The sequence below is a fragment of the Bison bison genome, unplaced genomic scaffold (assembly GCF_000754665.1).
Source record: "Bison bison bison isolate TAMUID 2011002044 unplaced genomic scaffold, Bison_UMD1.0 scf7180017864368, whole genome shotgun sequence".
Lineage (NCBI taxonomy): Eukaryota > Metazoa > Chordata > Mammalia > Artiodactyla > Bovidae > Bison > Bison bison.
In genome coordinates this window covers 897848-915314 of record NW_011494940.1, presented here as the reverse complement: position 1 = coordinate 915314, position 17467 = coordinate 897848, and the positions used below count along the sequence as shown (strand labels likewise).

Genomic DNA, 17467 nt, shown 5'->3' with positions numbered 1-17467 from the left:
TGGGGAATCTTAGGTAATGGAATATGAATATGAAGCTGAGATGGAGGAAACCTACCGTACCAGCATGTTCAAAACTTTCAAAAAGACTCTGGATGATGGCTTTTTCCCTTTCATCATCCTGGACGCCATCAATGACAGAGTTAGACATTTCGACCAGTTTTGGAGTGCAGCAAAAACCAAGGGATTTGAGGTATAGATTTAAAGAACTTTAGAGTATTTTGTGTTATCATGTAAGTCTTGCATTTGTTTGCTTAATCATTGTTCATTTCTTCTTAGGTGTATTTGGCTGAAATGAGTGCAGATAACCAGACTTGTGGCAAGAGGAATATTCATGGACGAAAGCTTAAAGAAATAAATAAGGTGATCATTATTATTATTTTTTAAGAAAACATAGAGGGCATGCATGGTCTCTTGGTCTTTCTTTGAGTAGCTTCCAGAGATAACTTGAGCTCCTGAATCTCTCAATTAGATGGCTGATCACTGGGAAGCTGCACCTCGTCATATGATGCGTCTGGACATTCGTTCTTTGTTGCAGGATGCCGCTATTGAAGAGGTGAGTGTCCTTTGGCTCTAAAGCAGTGCAGAAGCCACCTTTTTCTCCACCATTTTTACTTTGAAAAAATTTTTAATTACAGAAAAGCTGCATGATTAGTATAAGAATACCTGCATGACTTTCTTTCATTGAGATTCACTGATTGTTAACATTTTGACACGTTTTTCTCTATTAGATTTCTTCTGTTTTTTCTTGTTGTTACTGTTACTACTATTCCTATTACTGTGAAACCATTTGAGCGTAAAAATGCAGACCTCATAAACCCTTTATCCCCTAAGTATTTCAGAAGATACCTCCCAAAAGCAAGGGCATTCTCTTACAGAGGTAGAAATCTCAGTTATCAAATTCAAAAAATTTAACATTTGATAAGATCCCATATTGGTGCTGCTGCTGCTAAGTCGCTTCAGTCGTGTCCAACTCTGTGCGACCCCATAGATGGCAGCCTACCAGGCTCCTCCGTCCATGGGATTCTCCAGGCAAGAGTACTGGAGTGGGGTGCCATTGCCTTCTCCGAAGATCCCACATTAGGTAATATAAATTTCTTGAATTCTTTCATGTACCGTCCATAGTCATATTTCACCAGTTGTTTCTGTAATGTGCTTTATAGCAGTTTCTTAAAATCCAGGATCCAATCCTTTTAATAGAAAAAATGGTTTCTCATCTATGTCACTGTCATGAAAGACAAAGAAATCTTGCAGCATATTGGTCAGTTAACTGTTCTGTTAGCTCCCATCATTGTGGGTTTGTCATGATTAGCTTTAGGTTAAACGTTAGCAGTGACGTGTTCTTAGTGCATCATATCAGGAGTCATATGATGTCAACTTATTTTATTATTGTGATTAAAATGTTGATCCCTTGGTTTTGGTGATATCTTCAAAGTTTTCTACACTTTTCTCTTTGTAATAAGTCATCTGTAGGGAGATACTTTGAAACTGTTAATATCCTGTTCCCTGACAGATTTTCATAGATTGATAATTCTTATCTAAATCAATTATTTGTTTGGTAGAAATAAATCTTTATCATGGAAAAGGAGAGCTCTTTCTCTTTTAATCAGTTATATACCTCTGCTTTTTTGACTTCTTCCTGCGAATGAGAGTTATCGATACTCAGTGTTTCCACTGTATTTTTATGTGCTTTTGCCTCCCATGCCACTTGTCAACCCATTTCCTTCTGGCTTCTGTCCCAGCCATTCTCTAGAGACTCTCTCACCAGAGAGTTTCATGACAGTGAACAATTCTCACTTTTGTTGCATAATTTTGCTGCCACATGTGACTGTGTCCACCTTCTTGAAAACATTTTTTCTCGGCTTCTGTGAGTCTGCCCTCTCCTGATTTTCTTCTTGCATCTCAGGTCATGATGCAAGTCTCCTTTCCTGGCTTCTCTTGCTATCCAGTCCTTAAATGTTAGAATTCTTTAGGGCTATATCCCAGGCTCTGCTTTCAGTCTGCACATTCTGTGTAGATAGTCTTTCTGGTACCTTGAATTGCCTCTTATATGCCCTTAATATTAAATTGTAAAGCTTGGAATGAATTTTATCAATATCTTAACAGTAATTATATCTGAGTGGAGAGGTTATGGATGATTTTTACAATTCTACTATTATTTTCCAAATTTTGTACCAAAAGATATGTATTACTATTACCTTAAAATACCTCAAACCCAACCTATTCAATGTATAATTCATCCAAACCTGTTCCTCTTCTAATAATCTCTTATTTAGTAACGAGACCCATCAATGACTAAGTTTCTGAAACCCTGACTCTTTTACTGTCCATTATTTTTGACTCCCTTTATACCGCTGTTTGACTCTATCCCTCCATGTAGGCAGTCTATAAATTTTGTCAGTTTTATCTTATAAATACTTCTGTAGTCTATCTACTCTCCATTTGCATTGCTGCTCTTCTGGGCCAAGCTCTCCTCCGACTTCTTACTATACCCTGTCTTACATTTTGAGATTTGAATGATACCATGTTTTATGTGATTGAAAAAATACTTACTAAAGGTTTTCAAAAGAAATCCTAGTAATCTATAGCCATTCAAAACAGATAACCATCAACTTAGATCATTATATTCAACTTCACAGGAAGTTATAAAGATAGATATCCCAGGAAAATGAAAGGCGGGAATATCATCTTGTCTGTCAGTTCTGTTTCAAAGTTTAGAAACTTCGAAATTTCCTAGTATGTAACAGTGAGTCTGTGCATCTTGCTCTGGGCAGCCGTGCTCATTTCAGATCCCAGTGAGGGACTCAGCATTTTCCTGAATGTTAACTCAGCCTGTTTTACGTGTGATTATTGTGGTGGTGTAGGTGGAGATGGAAGATTTTGATGCAAATATTGAAGAACAGAAGGATGAAAAGAAAGATGCAGAGGAAGAGGAAAGCGAACTGGTAGGAGACAGAACAACCACTTTGAACAAAGTGTCTCTTTATTAAAATTCTTAAGGGTTTAAATTCATCTCTGTGGTCAGATTACTATTGTTGATATGCACCTTAATGGTAAAAGTTTCCAGAATCATCTTCACGGAGACTTTTGGATACTTTTTATTTTTACCCCGACCAAAGGAAAAGAACCCTCTACTGTGTTGTTAACAAGAAAATTTTAAGAATGCTAAGAAACGTACCCTTGTATTCACTCAGCTATTTGTGGGTGGCTCTAGGGGAATATACTTTTTAAGAAAATCAATTACATATGAAAGAGCATTTTTACATTCCAGCAAATACATGGTACAGCCTATCCAACTTATGCATAATTGTCTCTTCTTTGCTCTAAGAGCTCATAACTGAGTTTCTATAAACTGAGGCAGAAGAACTTATTGAATGAGGAGGCAGAGGGTTGCCACTGACTCCCGGATTTGTTCTTCTGCATTTTATCCTATTAAGTGATGGGGAAAATGATTTGACTGTGTAGGCAATGCATTTTGCTTAGGCTAATTAAAGGCTTACGTAAGTGTGAATTCAGAGTTCCCGTGTACCTACTGTAAATGCTTTTGATCACACCTCTGTTGTGATGTCTGCCTTACCCTGTCATTCAAGAGTATGTGACTTCCAGACTTATGTTATTTTCAGTGTTTGCTAATGCGGTACAGAGATTAGCAATGCCTTGAAATAGTGTTGCTTTTTTAATTCAAAATATTATTTGTTTTATTTAATACTTCAGCCCTCGCTAAAGTTGCTTTTCATATTCTTCTGAAAATGTACAAAGTGAGAACCCCGATTCCTCCCCCTAGAGAATACATGCTAAGAAGTGGTTTCATCACCCCATGTGTGTTATAGAGGACTCTGGATAGAAACTGTGTGTTTGCATAGAGATGGTGTCAACCTCTACATTCCTAGATTTCGTATGTGGATTAAAAAATAAGCTTTAAAGTTAATGGCATTTGAGTCTCAGTATGTTTTTTTTTTCCTTTAAACAAAGTCTTTTTATTTAATTAGATTGTATTTTAACATACATGATCTAAGGTGTAGGTAGGAAATTCACTTAAAGGTCCACGCTGTCCTGGAATATGGCTAATGACAAGTTTAGTTACTTGCAGCGTGCATACTAGAAAGCCATCATATGAGAAGCCTATAATGTCAGCTCTCTGAAACTCTGTCTTCCTTTGTAGAGATTTCAGTTCAGGATATGGTTCATAACATCTGACTTGCTTAGGTGTAGGTCAAAACTTGGAACTTTTAATTGAATGTACTATTATTTTTCAAAGTGAAACACACTGTAATACAATATTTTTTCACCAGAAACATGGCATTGAAACTTTAGAGCTCTACCCTGCTGAACTCTCTCTTTTATTTCCAAGTAACCTAATGTTTCATAGAGTGAGAAGATGATTTTAAGTTTTAAGGAAGAAAAGAGTAGTTCCAGCAGGGAGAGCTTAACATACTCATTTTACTTAACCTTTATGTTATAAAACTTCTCTTAACCTTTTTTCAAAATGCAGAATCCAGATCTCCTATTGTTGGGTTCTATTCCAGGAGTAAAAGATTCTTGGAAAATTTTAATAAAAGGGTTAAGAGCAAGTCTCTTGTCATTGAGACCATTTTAATGGAATTTTCACTCAACTTTGTTTTCTACTCTGTACTGATTACTACAGCTGTGTGAAATCCATACTTTTCTTGGTCAAGAGACTCCTTTGGGGGGATCATTGGTATGATATTTTGTCTTCTTTAATGCCTCAGTGGACCTTGTAGATATGACTCAGAATTTTAAAATATATTATTCTAGTGACACTTAAGGTTTTTAGATGATTTTTGAGATATAACAGTACAGATTCCATCAGTACCAAACTTTTAGCACCATCACTTCAACCTTTGTCTTTGTTTGTTATTGAAAATGTATTTGGAAAAGATAATATAATTTATAATCTGAAATACTACCTAATTAGTTGAAGTTGAATTATTAGTCTGGCTTAAAGACTACAAATGTATAAAACCTGTTGATTTCCTGGAAGATTGATAATGCTCTAGTAAACTCTTACACAGAAGCTATTGTCATGAACTGTTCAACATGCTTTCCAGCTTTACCTGTGTGTCAGTCTATTCTGTGAACTTCAGCATTACCAATAGTAGAAAGATTCTTAAAAGAAGATGCTGACACCTTTGATGAATCTGTCCTATATAATAAGTCCTAATATTAAAGTTCTGTATGTAAAGATCTAATAGAGAAGAACACAGTCCAAATGAAGTGAAACCTGTTTTACTTCAGTGAATTATATGGAAATTAATTATAAATCAGTGAATTATATGGAAAAGGCATACATATGCTAGGCAAATAAACTGAAAGGCTTTACTGCATAGTTAAATAGGTACATTGGGAAATTTGCAAATCTTTATAGGACTTTGAAATAAACCACTCAGTTATTTTACTAAATAAGACATAAATTGCCTGTGGAGATTTCTGGTTTTTCATATAATAGAAAAAGTGTAATTTTTAAAAAACATCAGAAATAATCTAGCTTCCAATTGACGAAAAAGTAATACTCTGAAATAGATTCAGTAAAATTAGTCTTTGTAAGATCTAACTGGTAAATGGATTGAATCATTTTAAAATGAGGTTGAACTTAATAATTGTGTATCTAAAATTACACTGGAATACAAAGTAATTGTCTTGAAGAATACTCCTTGGACCCCATGCTATTATCACTTAATAATAGCAGTTGTATTTAGAAATGACCTGGCCAGGATGATAAGCTCTCTGCTGCTCTGAAGGATAGTATTTAGCGTAGTAACCACCATAGTAGCAGCGTAGTGACTACCAGACGTTCTTACTGTGTTTGCTGTACAGCTGTTTTTCAGACTACAGTTGTGTCCTGAGCTGTAGTTGCCTCAAAGCGCCTTCATGATACTATTCTAAAGTGCCTGTCCTCAAATCTGGGTAGTGAAGTTCGTGAATTTGGTAATTCAGTTTCTTCAGAGATAATGAGACTGTTTTCCCTAAGGATATATTTATAAATAGTGAGTGGAAACTGAATCCATTCCCAGTTGTAATGCTTTTCCAATTCAAAAGTGATATGCATGTATGTGTCTCTTTCTAACCCTTCGAGCTTCTCTCTGTGTACGATTTAGGGTTACATTCCGAAAAGCAAATGGGAGATGGACACATCTGAGGCAAAGCTAGGTGGGTATTTCCTTTTTCCTGTTTTTATATGTGATACCTGATGGTAATGGTCATAGATCTTTCTGCTGTAAGAAGAATAAGTTCCCCCAAATCTCTGCTTAAACAAAGATTTTAGGCCTACCTTACTACATCCTCAGTCTGTTTTGCTGACTTTCATTTTATATATTGTGACAGAGTAAATGCAAATATGTGATAAATTTAGTAATAAAATATTGTCACTTCTAAAATCCATTCATTTATATTAATCAGAAATGTTGGTATAGATGAGATTTCTACCTTTATAAAAAAATATTTAACTGTAGTTCAAAATTGAAGTGGATTATGAATATTTTGGATAATAGTGATAGTAAAAATAATAAATATTGAAGTTTAAAAATTAATTAAAAAGCAGTTATTTTCTTTGTATAATAAAAGTTTGTAAGTGGGGGAGGTAGATATATAATTTAGGTTTTTGAGGAGCCTGGTTTCTAAGTTTCCATTAAAATTTTCCTCCAGCTGGTCTTTAGTGCAGGTTACAAGGTAAACTGGTGAAAATTATTGTCTAAATAAAAACTTGGAGTTGCTTAATGTGAGGTTCTTTGTCAAGTAGAAAATCACATATATCCAATGGATTTTCCACCAGTATTTTATGGTAATATTACATAACTTTTTTTAAAATCTCGCCTAAAGAGAACCATTTAATATGTTGATTAAGATGTATTAGTTAATAATTTAAGCTGGTGATATAAGATTTTTTTATTTATTTATTTTTTTATAAGATTTTTTTAAAAGCTGGACCATGCTACTGTATGAAGTATGACTGTTGGTCTCTGCATTTCTCTTCTGTAATTATGCTGTAACCCCCAGAGCTGAAGTAACCATAGAAACATACCTTAAATTTATAGAACAAATTTGAATAATTTAGCTGCTTCACTGTTTGGGATATACTATCTGTTTCTGACATCAGAGGGGTGCATTTTACACACAGTTGCATAGACTGTGCCTTTTATTGTGCCCAGTTGGTCATGTGAGCCATTGATGTTGACCAGATCTAATGTTAAAAGATAATTCTGTAAACAGTAGTATTACCATATTGTTGGGATAGATGCTTTGTTGCAAAGTCTAGAATTTTCTAGTGTACGGCACGTGAAAATTTTATGTGGTGGTTACTGACATATTCTTCCATTCGTCCTTCCTCTGTGGGAAATCCATTTTAATAATAACCAACTGTCTCCTTCCTGAACTTTTAAAGCATTCGAAAGTGCTTAAATGCGATTAAGTATGTAGGAAAATAATAACAACAAATTAGTTTTAAGCTTTGCGCAGTGGCAGTATCGTAGCCAATGAGGTTTATCCGAGGCGCGATTATTGCTAATTGAAAACTTTTCCCAAATTAGTTTTAAATAATAATGCTGTAAATATGTTTATTTTAACATTAGTTTAAATCTGAAGTTCTGTACTTATAGAATAACCTATAAGACTGTAAAATCATTTTCCTCTTTCCTGCTTTTCTAAATAGTGATTATCTTTTGGGGCAAAGAGAAATGGTAATTAAAGAGATATGGGAATTATACAATATTTTAGCTAAGCATATAATCTTTAAGAGGCCTTTGTAATATATTATCTAGGATAATGCTTTTTTTAACTTGAGCCGATCCACACTCTTACTTTCCTTTCTAATATCTAAAGAGAAAGGAAAATGTAATTTAGTTATGATGATTATCCAAGATAATATGACATTAATCTTGATATCACTTTCCAGAAAAAATTCTGGCTGGTCTGCTATTTGCTTCTCAGAAAATACATTTAATACAAATTCAGTCCATTTTAGGTTTTTTTTTTTTTGGCTGTGAGGCTTGTGGGATCTTAGCCTCCTGACCAGGGATCAAATCTGCACCGCCTGTATTGGGAGGCCAAGTCTCAACCACTGGACTGCCAGAGAAGTCCCACAGATGCAGTCCATTTTAAAGACAATGCCAGAAATAGAGTTGTTAAATAAACCATTTCAGTTAAAGGCACTGAAGATCTAGTAATGAATCTAGGAAAGAAGTTCTTAAATGTTTGCAGCTGGGTTTTCGTTTGTGACAGTGATGTTCCATCTAATGACTCGCCTCTTGCACCACCTTGTTATCTTGAGAGCTAAATCATCTGTCGAGGAAGGAGTGTGAGCCTTCCTGGAAGTACTTACTCCTTTGATATTGGTCCATGGAGCCAATTGAGAAGAAGAGCCTAAAGCACGAGGCTCTGTTCTTTTTTGTCACCTTCCTTATCATAACAAATTCAATAGATTTGACTACCAGGTACAACTCTATTTTACCAACATTTCTTAAATATCTCTTGGTAACATGATTATGCTGGGTGGACACGTGGTGGCATGTATTGAGCTAGACAAGCTGAATCTGTAACTGAGAAATTTTGACTTACAGATGAATTGGCAAATGAGAAAGTATTCACTTACTTGTAATCTTTCAAGCAACTGTTAAATCTTATTGTTGAGTCTTGATCTGTGTTCATTAAGTATAGTATTCAGTTCAGCCTGTGTGTGTGTGTGTTAAAGTAGAAGCAGTGTGATTTTAGGAAAATTCAGAACTAGCCTGAGTTGCATCTGGCTTGGCTGTCATGGAATTGTTGAGGACTGTCTGTGACCCACTCTCAGGAGCACTTTGCTTCTTTTCCAGCTGGGACACAAGCGCCCTAAGGCAAGGGTGGTTGTTACAAGCCACATCAAATGCTAGGATTCAGCATTCAAGCTGCTTAAATTCCACTGACATGATTTTAGTTTCTCAAACAGTAAAAAACCAAAAGTATACTTGAGACTGTTGTCATCCTAATTTAGGTTTCTTCATATAGCTTACTTTTGCTTTTCTCATCTCAGCGTCATTTGTCTCCGTTTATGAGTTACTGTGTACTGGCCTTCTACATGTCAGGCAGTTTCATCTCTTCCCAGTTGGAATGTAATTATTTTGTATAGGCATGTAACCCTTGTGTGTTCACCATGAGCAAATTTTCAGAAATATCATTTATGTTTAGAAAACATATAGATGTATCTAAAAATTTTTTCTGTTGTGCTATATATAATATACTGTTTTGAAGATATGGTAAAATCCTATGACATGCAGAGTTGGATATTTAAACTTTCATCTTCATCTTCAAACTTCATCTTTTAAATTCAAACCTCTGAAAATCATTAGTATGAGTGTATTGGATACCAGTCGTCTTCTGTAACTAACAAATACCCCAGATTCCTCTTCCCTTACCTTATGCCATACATCTGTGTGTTTGAGTTTCCAGGATGCCATGTGGAGGAGGTATGAACCTTTCTTCAGCTCCAAGAAGGAAACTTTAAACTTGTGTACAATAAAATTTCAAATTAAATATTACAAGCAAGGGTGTTCAGACTAGAAATACATACTCTTCTGAACTTCCGTGTTACAAATGTGAAACTCCTGATGTGTAACTCCTGTCATACACCCAGTGTATGAGGAAGAGTTCTTGTAGTTTTCACACTGTCCTTCTGTAATTGCTGCCTGACCATGTTCTATTTTTGGAATTGAAATATGAAATTTTCCTTTGAAGTATGTAAATGTCGAAGTTGATCTTACTAAGTTTGGAAATCCTTTGACGTTTATTCAATAAGTGTGTTGGAGCGGCTGATACTTTACACTATTCAACTGAGAACAGTTTTACTGTTTGTGGGCTTCACTGGTTTTTCTAATACCATATTCTATGTCCCTGTGCAATCAAGGTGTCACCTGTAAGATCTTGTGTAATACGGCCTGTCCTGTACATGTAGGTTAGAGCCCCTTGGTATGGCATGTGATTTACAGAGGAGGTTAGAAGACTGTTTCTGTTGCACTCATCCATGTTAAAAATTTGCCAAAGTGATATGATAAAAATTTCTTGAGTTTTGTAAAGTGTTGTAGTTTGCCTTGCTGATTTTTCAATAATATTGCTTTTATGGGGGTGGGGCTTAGGAAATAAAAGCTTTGACAAGTATGCAAAATCTTACTGGTTTTTGAGATCTGTATGGTATGCACAATTAGTTGTGTGTGTAACTTTTACATTTGAAGCATAAACTCATCTTGCCTTCTGCTTCCATTGTACTTTTCTTTCACGTTCTGTCTGCCTTGATGCCTAAAAGGTTTCTATTATATATACTCTTCACCATTTATGGAGTTAAATGGAGTGTGGTTATTGTATGTTTCTGAAGTGTGTAGGTTTTCCTTTATTGACCTACTTAATAATAGTATGTTTTTATAACTGTAGATGATCCAAAAGTTTAGTGCTTCAGTGTAGCTTTTATATATATATGTACATATATATGTGTGTGTGTGTGTGTATATATATAACTCATAATATTTCACATGTAGAATTCAAAATCACAACTAACAACCAATAAAACAGACTATACACATTTCCATCGTGTGTTCTTGAAGACACCTAAACTCATATCTCATAATCTCTGAATCAGCACTCCCTGTTAATTTAATTGATTAAAGTCTGGGGCCTTTGGAAAGCCTCTCAGATTGAGGATTCAGAAAGAAAATTCAGATCCAGCTACTTTGGCTGACTAGCCCTCAGCCTCAGAATAGTCAGCAGCACTTTAAAGTACAACCAAAGACAGTGGGGATTTGTATGATCAACTTACCTGTAAACATTAACTTACAGCAAATCCTGTCACCAGTGGTCAAAATCCCAAGAAACTGTTCATCTAAAACTTTCCCAAGCATTAGCTTGGCTCACTAAGTTCTTATACTACCTGTTTTTCATGTAACACAATATCACACATGATTGCAGATCGAATGGGTGGTGTTAATGTTGTGTTAAAGAAACAAAAACAAAAAAGAATGGAAGAAGTTGCTTTTGGAAAAACTCAGCGTTGCTTTTCATCAGAACATGAGAGCTGAAGTGTGATTTTAGGTGGGTGGGGAGGATAAGAAGCCCAGTAAACAAGTGTCTTCTCTTGCTCTGCCCATATTTGCTACTTAAACCAGTATAGTAATGTAAAGGCTGCCGGTATGAACACCAGATAAAGAGTGGAAATTGCACAGAACTTGATATTATCTCAGCTAAGAAGAGAGTTTGGATCTGCAAGTGGTGCTGCTCTCGGAATTGCGGATGTGCCCTCCGACGGTGTTCCAGCCTTCTTTCCCCTTGTTTGTGTGTCGTGTGCAAGCTCACACTCTTCCTTAATGCTGCGGCTCTGTGTTTGTCCCTCAGACAAGCTGGATGGCTTGAGAACTGGCACAAAAAGGAAACGTGACTGGGAGGCTATTGCCAGCAGAATGGAGGACTATCTTCAGCTCCCTGATGATTACGACACTCGTGCTTCTGAGCCTGGGAAGAAGAGGGTAAGAGACCACGAGTGATTACCAACAGTTAAAGGCCTGTGTAGACATCTGGTTTTAGAAAGTTAAAGTCAGATAAACACGAATGCTATTTTTTTAGAGTGGTTTGGTTTATACTGCACCAGAGTTGGACACAACTGAAGTGACTTAGCAGCAGCAGCACCATATTACACATTTGCAAAAGAGACCTTACAAATTATTCGATCAAAATGTACAAATAACTTAAATAATGGAGAACAGAGCCTCACGTGGTTAGCACGTTATCAACCTTAAAGGAGTCTGGAATGGCTGCTTGTGCCATTTTGTCATGGAGCAAAAGAGTCAGGTGTGAAGTAGAGTACTGAAGAGAATCTGTGGAGCTTCTTAATGGATCAGATGTAGAGGGTCCAGGATGGATGGGCTCAATGGTGACGTTTCAGGATTCTGGCCATAAGCATTCCATGCATGTGGTACTATTTACTGAATTAGCGTAAAGTAGGGGAGACATACAAGTTTGAGAGTGAAAACTCAGAAGTTCAGCGAAGTACCAGTGAAGTTAGAAGTGGTAATAGGACTCGGGACTCCAAAATTTAGAAGTTCAGATAGAAGTAACTGTTTTAAGAAGGAAAGAATAGTCCATTGTTAAATGATACAGAGAAGACAGATAAACTGAGAAAAGAGAACTCACCATTGAATTTGGCAACATGGTGATTGTTGATGTCTGGTCAAAAAAAAAAAGTCAAGCTTTCTTAGAGAGTTGAGGGGAGAAGCCACTTTCGAGCACATTTGAAGAATAGGAAATGAGGAAGTGCAGAACAGCAAATGTAGATAAGTTTCTGAAGAAGCTTAGCTATGATAGGGAGCAAAATAATGAAGCCAAGATGTTGAATAGGTCTTCCACACAGATGGCAAATTAAATAAAAGTGATATTTGTATGCATCCTTTAAAACACAATAAAGTAAGAGGTATAACATTGTACATGGTCCACATAAAGCTTTTCCAGCTAGTCTGTCTTGATCTTTCTTTTAAGTATATACAGACCTACCATTCTTTTTAATTTATTTTATTTTTGGCTGTACCACACAGCAGTTTCCTGCCCAGGGATTGAAACCTGGGCCCTTGGCAGTGAAAGCGCCAAGTCCTAACTACTGGACTGCCAGGAATTCCCTACCCTTCTTTTTAAATGGCTTCCTAGTGTACCATCATTTGGTTGAATAATCAGTTCTTTATCCATTTCCTTATCAGTGGATGCTTATGCTGTTTTTATTTCATTGCTAATGTAATACTATAGTGTAAGTTGTATGCGTTTGTCTTGGCAACCTTTTGGCAGTGTATCTCTAGGGTGTATTTTTAGCCTTAAAGCTGCAAACTCATAGAATATGATGTATCATTCTGACAGCTATTATGAGATTGTTTTCCAAAAAGGTTGCGCCTATTTATACACCCACATGTAAGTAAATCCCTGTTTTTTTCACACTTGCACAAGCAGTGTTATTACTGAACTTTTTAACTTTTGACAGTCTGATAGGTGAAAAATGGTATCTCATTTTTCATTTCGCCAAGTAAGAATGAAATTGTTTATCATTTCTTTATCTTTACACATCATTTCTTTTTTTATAAATTCCCTCAGTACTTTAATAGTAAAAGATGTTTATTGTAAGAGAATGAAAAATGCCACTTCATTACTGTGGATACCATTACAGGGGACTCAAGCTTTCAAATAGTGCAGACAGTCCCTGGGCCTGCCCTTGTTTGTGTGTCTTGAGACCTGATTAGTGGCCTTCTATGTCTGGGTGGCCCAGCTCTACCCAGGGACTACGTATCTTAATACCTCTTATTCCAGTTTTAAGGTTGGGGCAACAGAAGCAGAAATAGCTCTTTCTTGGGAATAATAATTTGGTATAACAGTGAATAATCTCAAGTAAGAAATATTTTTCTCTAGTTCATTTTTAGTTAGGTAACTATTACTCTCTTCAGTAGGGAGTGTGTAATCTCATATAGTTTACTCTGTAAGCTGAGTGGACAAAAGCGTGAGCTGTACACATCCTAGTTCATTAAGTGGCTCCTCTTTCCACTCCTCTCCCTGCCTTCCTTCCTCATTTCAAATTGTTTTTAACATTCAAACCATTTTCCAAAATCAACTTCTTGAGCACAAGGAAATCCTGCAGGTAGCATGGAATGCAGGACTCATTACTCATTCCTTTCCTGGAGTTGCTTGATTTCTATAATCCAGATTTTATAAATATTGGGTAGATTCCTGGGATTAATTTACACCGAAACACAAAGGTAGTTCTGTAGAATTGATCATACTAGAGTTTTACCAACATGGCTAGGATTTAAAATATAATTAAAAAATTTTTTTTCCACTTGCTTAGTTTTGTATAAAATGACTTTAATTTATGTTTCTTTGATAACTGTAGAAAAGTGAATATTTCCCTAGTTTTGTTTGAGAACTCAAACGTTTTAGAGATATTTTTGGTGACAGTAGCTAAAATGTACACACACAAACTTCTGAGTATTGGTCAAGAGTTTTCTTTACTATACCTTTTTTTTCCCTTAACAGCTAAGGTAAATGGCAGAAAATTGAGATTGTAAATGTCAATAAAAGTACCTCTCTAGGAAGGTTAGGAGGGACACTTGACATTTCCAAAGCCATTTCTAGTTGCAAGTCATTATTCTGCTCCTTACATTTTTTTGTAATCATTTCATTCCTTTTACAGAATTGTATGTCTGTATGTCAGTCTGTGCAACTGCAGCCTCTTATATTTTCATTTCAGCTTTAAAATTTGGGGCATTTGTGCTGAAACATATTGCTTTTTTAAAAAATAACTACTTTTCTTCCTAATTCCATATTCTTTATTTTATCTGAGTTTTAAAGACTTAGAATTTAAACTTCAGATTTAAAGTAACTTAGTTTACACAGGGCAAGATTGATTAGTGTATTTAAATCTGTTTTAAGGATGTACTATGGACTGTTTTCAGTCTGTTTCTTTGTTTGATGGCCACAATTCATCTGTCTGTCCATCCATCCATTCTTCATCCCCCTTAACCATAGTCATCTTTTGCTAAAATACGTACACTTGATCCCAATGAGAACTGAAGACAGGGTCCATAAATTTGTCAGAATAAATACATCAGCATTAATGGGCAGAAAGCCCAAAGATCTTGGTATTCAGAAACCCACATTATTTATTAGGCTTTTTATTAAGCCTCATGAAGGAAATTGAGCCATAGGTTTTCTGCCCACAAATAAATCTACCTTAAAAAGTGTCAAGTGTTATCAGTGTTCCCCCACAGCTGTTACTTGTGTGTATTATCTTTAGCCAAGTGGTTGATAAAAACAATTATCAGGGGAAGAAATAAGAAGCCAGTCCTTTGATTACCATTCCTATAGACAGTAATAGGGAGGGTCATTTTACTTCTCAGAGCAGTTACACATTTCCAGGTACAGCGTGGATGAACGTGCTCTGGTTCCCTCTCCTTGTTATAGATCACAATCACAACAAATCACAAGCCATATTTAAAATACAGTCTCTGAAGCCTTTGGTACTAGGCAGCTGCAAAGCACAGTTATAAGTATTTTATCTTTTACAGGTTAAATCTGCTTATAGTTTTTAAATTATTACTGTAATACATACAAATCCGTATTTTTAAAATATCAGAATACCAATAGAAAATGTCCCCGATTCATATATTTGTAGGGATAATCTTGCCATAAATGGTATCAACTGAGTTTGTCTCTTGGTCTCTTTTATCTCATCAGTAAAAGTAATGATACCAGGTCCCTGTTTTCTAAGAATAAATTTCAAAAACTTCTATTATGTGGAGATGAGACTCAGTCTTTGATCTAGGATGTTTATGGTCTGTTGGGGAAGGGAGATCTGTCAGTGGATAATTGCAATATAACGTGAAAGTTCAAAACTAGGCATGTCACATCTGGAAGTAACTCCAGGCAAGCAATGATTATTTGATTGGCAAAGGACAAGAGGGATAAAGCAGAGTTCATGCGAGGCGGATCAGGTTAGAGCAAAGACATTTTCAGGAAGAGAGTCTAGTTTGTGTAGGGTTACAGAGGTGGGAATGACCCAGTGTGCTCTGAGAGCTGAAAGTACTTTTGTAACTGGTGAGCTACAGTCCATGGGGTTGCAAAGAGTCAGACACAGATAGCGACTGAACACACATCTGTGAAGCATCATAGGTACTGCCCAGAGATGCTGCAGGAGGACAGGGCCAGATCCAGAGGGACCTGTGCACTTGGATTTTATTCTGTAGGTTGGGCGAGGATTTAAAGCTGTGGCAGAGTGGACCAGAGGAAGTGAGAATGAAAGTAGGAAGACTAGGCAGAAGTTAGTGCTTTATTTTTTACTTAAGGTAAAAAATGAGGCTGGTGAATGGAAAAGGGGATAGGCGGTGGAGGGGACAGGGCTGACTTTTTCAGGAGCTGGTATGGCCAGGACTTGTGATTGACTAAAGTTTTCTTTCTGTAACTTAAGATGTATGACTGTCTTCAGTTCTCCAGTTAACTTCTAATTTTTTAAACCCCTGGCCTCAAATTAGTTATCCTACCCGTTAAACTATTCAGAAAGCTAAGAGACTCTTTGCGTATTTATTTTTTTCTAAAGCCTAGCCTAACACTGTGTTCTTTTTAGGTGAGATGGGCAGACCTGGAAGAAAAGAAGGATGCAGATAGGAAAAGGGCCATAGGTTTTGTGGTCGGACAGACTGATTGGGAGAAGATCACAGATGAAAGTGGTCACCTGGCTGAAAAAGCCCTCAATCGAACCAAATATATATGAAACTTAGTTTTTGAATGGAGTCATTACTCCTCTAAGGTAAGGGTACACGGTCATGTAAATAGCCTACTGTGTGTTGTTTTGAAGAGTCTGAGATAAAGAAGACAGCATGCTTTGCTAAAAATGCTTCTCTTCCTATATTATTTTCTGGTTCTAAGAGTAAGTATGTGCCAGTTGCCAGCAATTATAGTACAGGGTATTAGAAAAGGAAGCAATTTTCTGCAACCTGGCTTACTTATAAAAATCTGAGACTTAAGAGAAGCTTGAATTCTGTAGATCTGGGAAGGAGTGACGTGATGAGAGACTGAGGTCTGCTGAGTTTTCTGTCTGTCCTTCCCGCCGTGACAGCCTTTCCTTTTCTTTGCAGGTGGTTCGCTTTGAGGTGATCTGGAGCCACGGCCTTCTGGAGCTCCGTTGTGTGTCCCTTGCTTCCACGTTTCAGTTTTTGTTTTGTTTCTACTGCTTTAGTTTTTTAAAGTTCTCCAGTGTCCCCGAGAGGTATTAGAGTCTTGCTCGACTTGAACAAGACATGAATCTTTCTTTTTAACTGCTTTGGGGAGGGAGGGAGTGATAGCGTAACTGCTGAAGCCAGGTGGAGATGTGCTGGAGGACTCCAACAGACAGCGTTTCCTCCACTGCACAGCTGTCACAGACTATCTCTGTCATCATTGCTTTGTGGCTGTTTTTGTTTTTTACTGTATGTAACTGGTAGCTGATTGTACTAGGATTAAAAAAAATAAACTTTCATGATAAAGCCATGAGATTCATGGGCTATATAGCATGAGCCCTTTCTCTTGTTTTCTTAATTTTATTTTTATTGCTTTTTTAATATGGTGTGTTCTGATTACATGCTAGTTGAACATCTTAAAAACCTCGTTCGCATCTATGATTCCGTAACGCATGTTGTAAACACAAGGCTCAGCAATGTTCACAACACTTATCTTTGTTTTATAGCTGATTTCTTTTTCTGTCTTTGCGTCTTGAAGACTAATAGAGACAATTTCAAATATTTATCTGTTCCCTGGAGCACATCTGTTCTGTATCATGATGTTTTATTGTCGTCGTTGTCGTTTTGATCCTTTTTTGCTCTTCCCTATTTTCTTTTCCTTCCTCTTTTTACTTTCTCCCTTCATGTTCTCTAATGTTTTGATTTTTCTCTAATCTGACTTTGACTCCTGGGTGGACAAAACTGATGTACTCTAT

The 17467-nt window shown here is 36.4% G+C and overlaps 1 protein-coding gene across 1 annotated transcript in view; it reads left to right on the top strand.

Annotated features, from left to right (window-relative positions):
* Window positions 1–17027, top strand: part of YLPM1 (YLP motif containing 1) — a 66141-nt gene extending 49114 nt beyond the window's left edge. Inside the window, 8 exon segments of the mRNA XM_010855846.1 lie at window positions 14–190; window positions 277–360; window positions 470–553; window positions 2862–2942; window positions 6114–6165; window positions 11365–11495; window positions 16121–16303; window positions 16632–17027. Of these exon segments, the coding sequence (XP_010854148.1) occupies window positions 14–190; window positions 277–360; window positions 470–553; window positions 2862–2942; window positions 6114–6165; window positions 11365–11495; window positions 16121–16267 (756 nt within the window). The 3' untranslated portion in view covers window positions 16268–16303; window positions 16632–17027.
* Window positions 17028–17467: the final 440 nt, after the last annotated feature.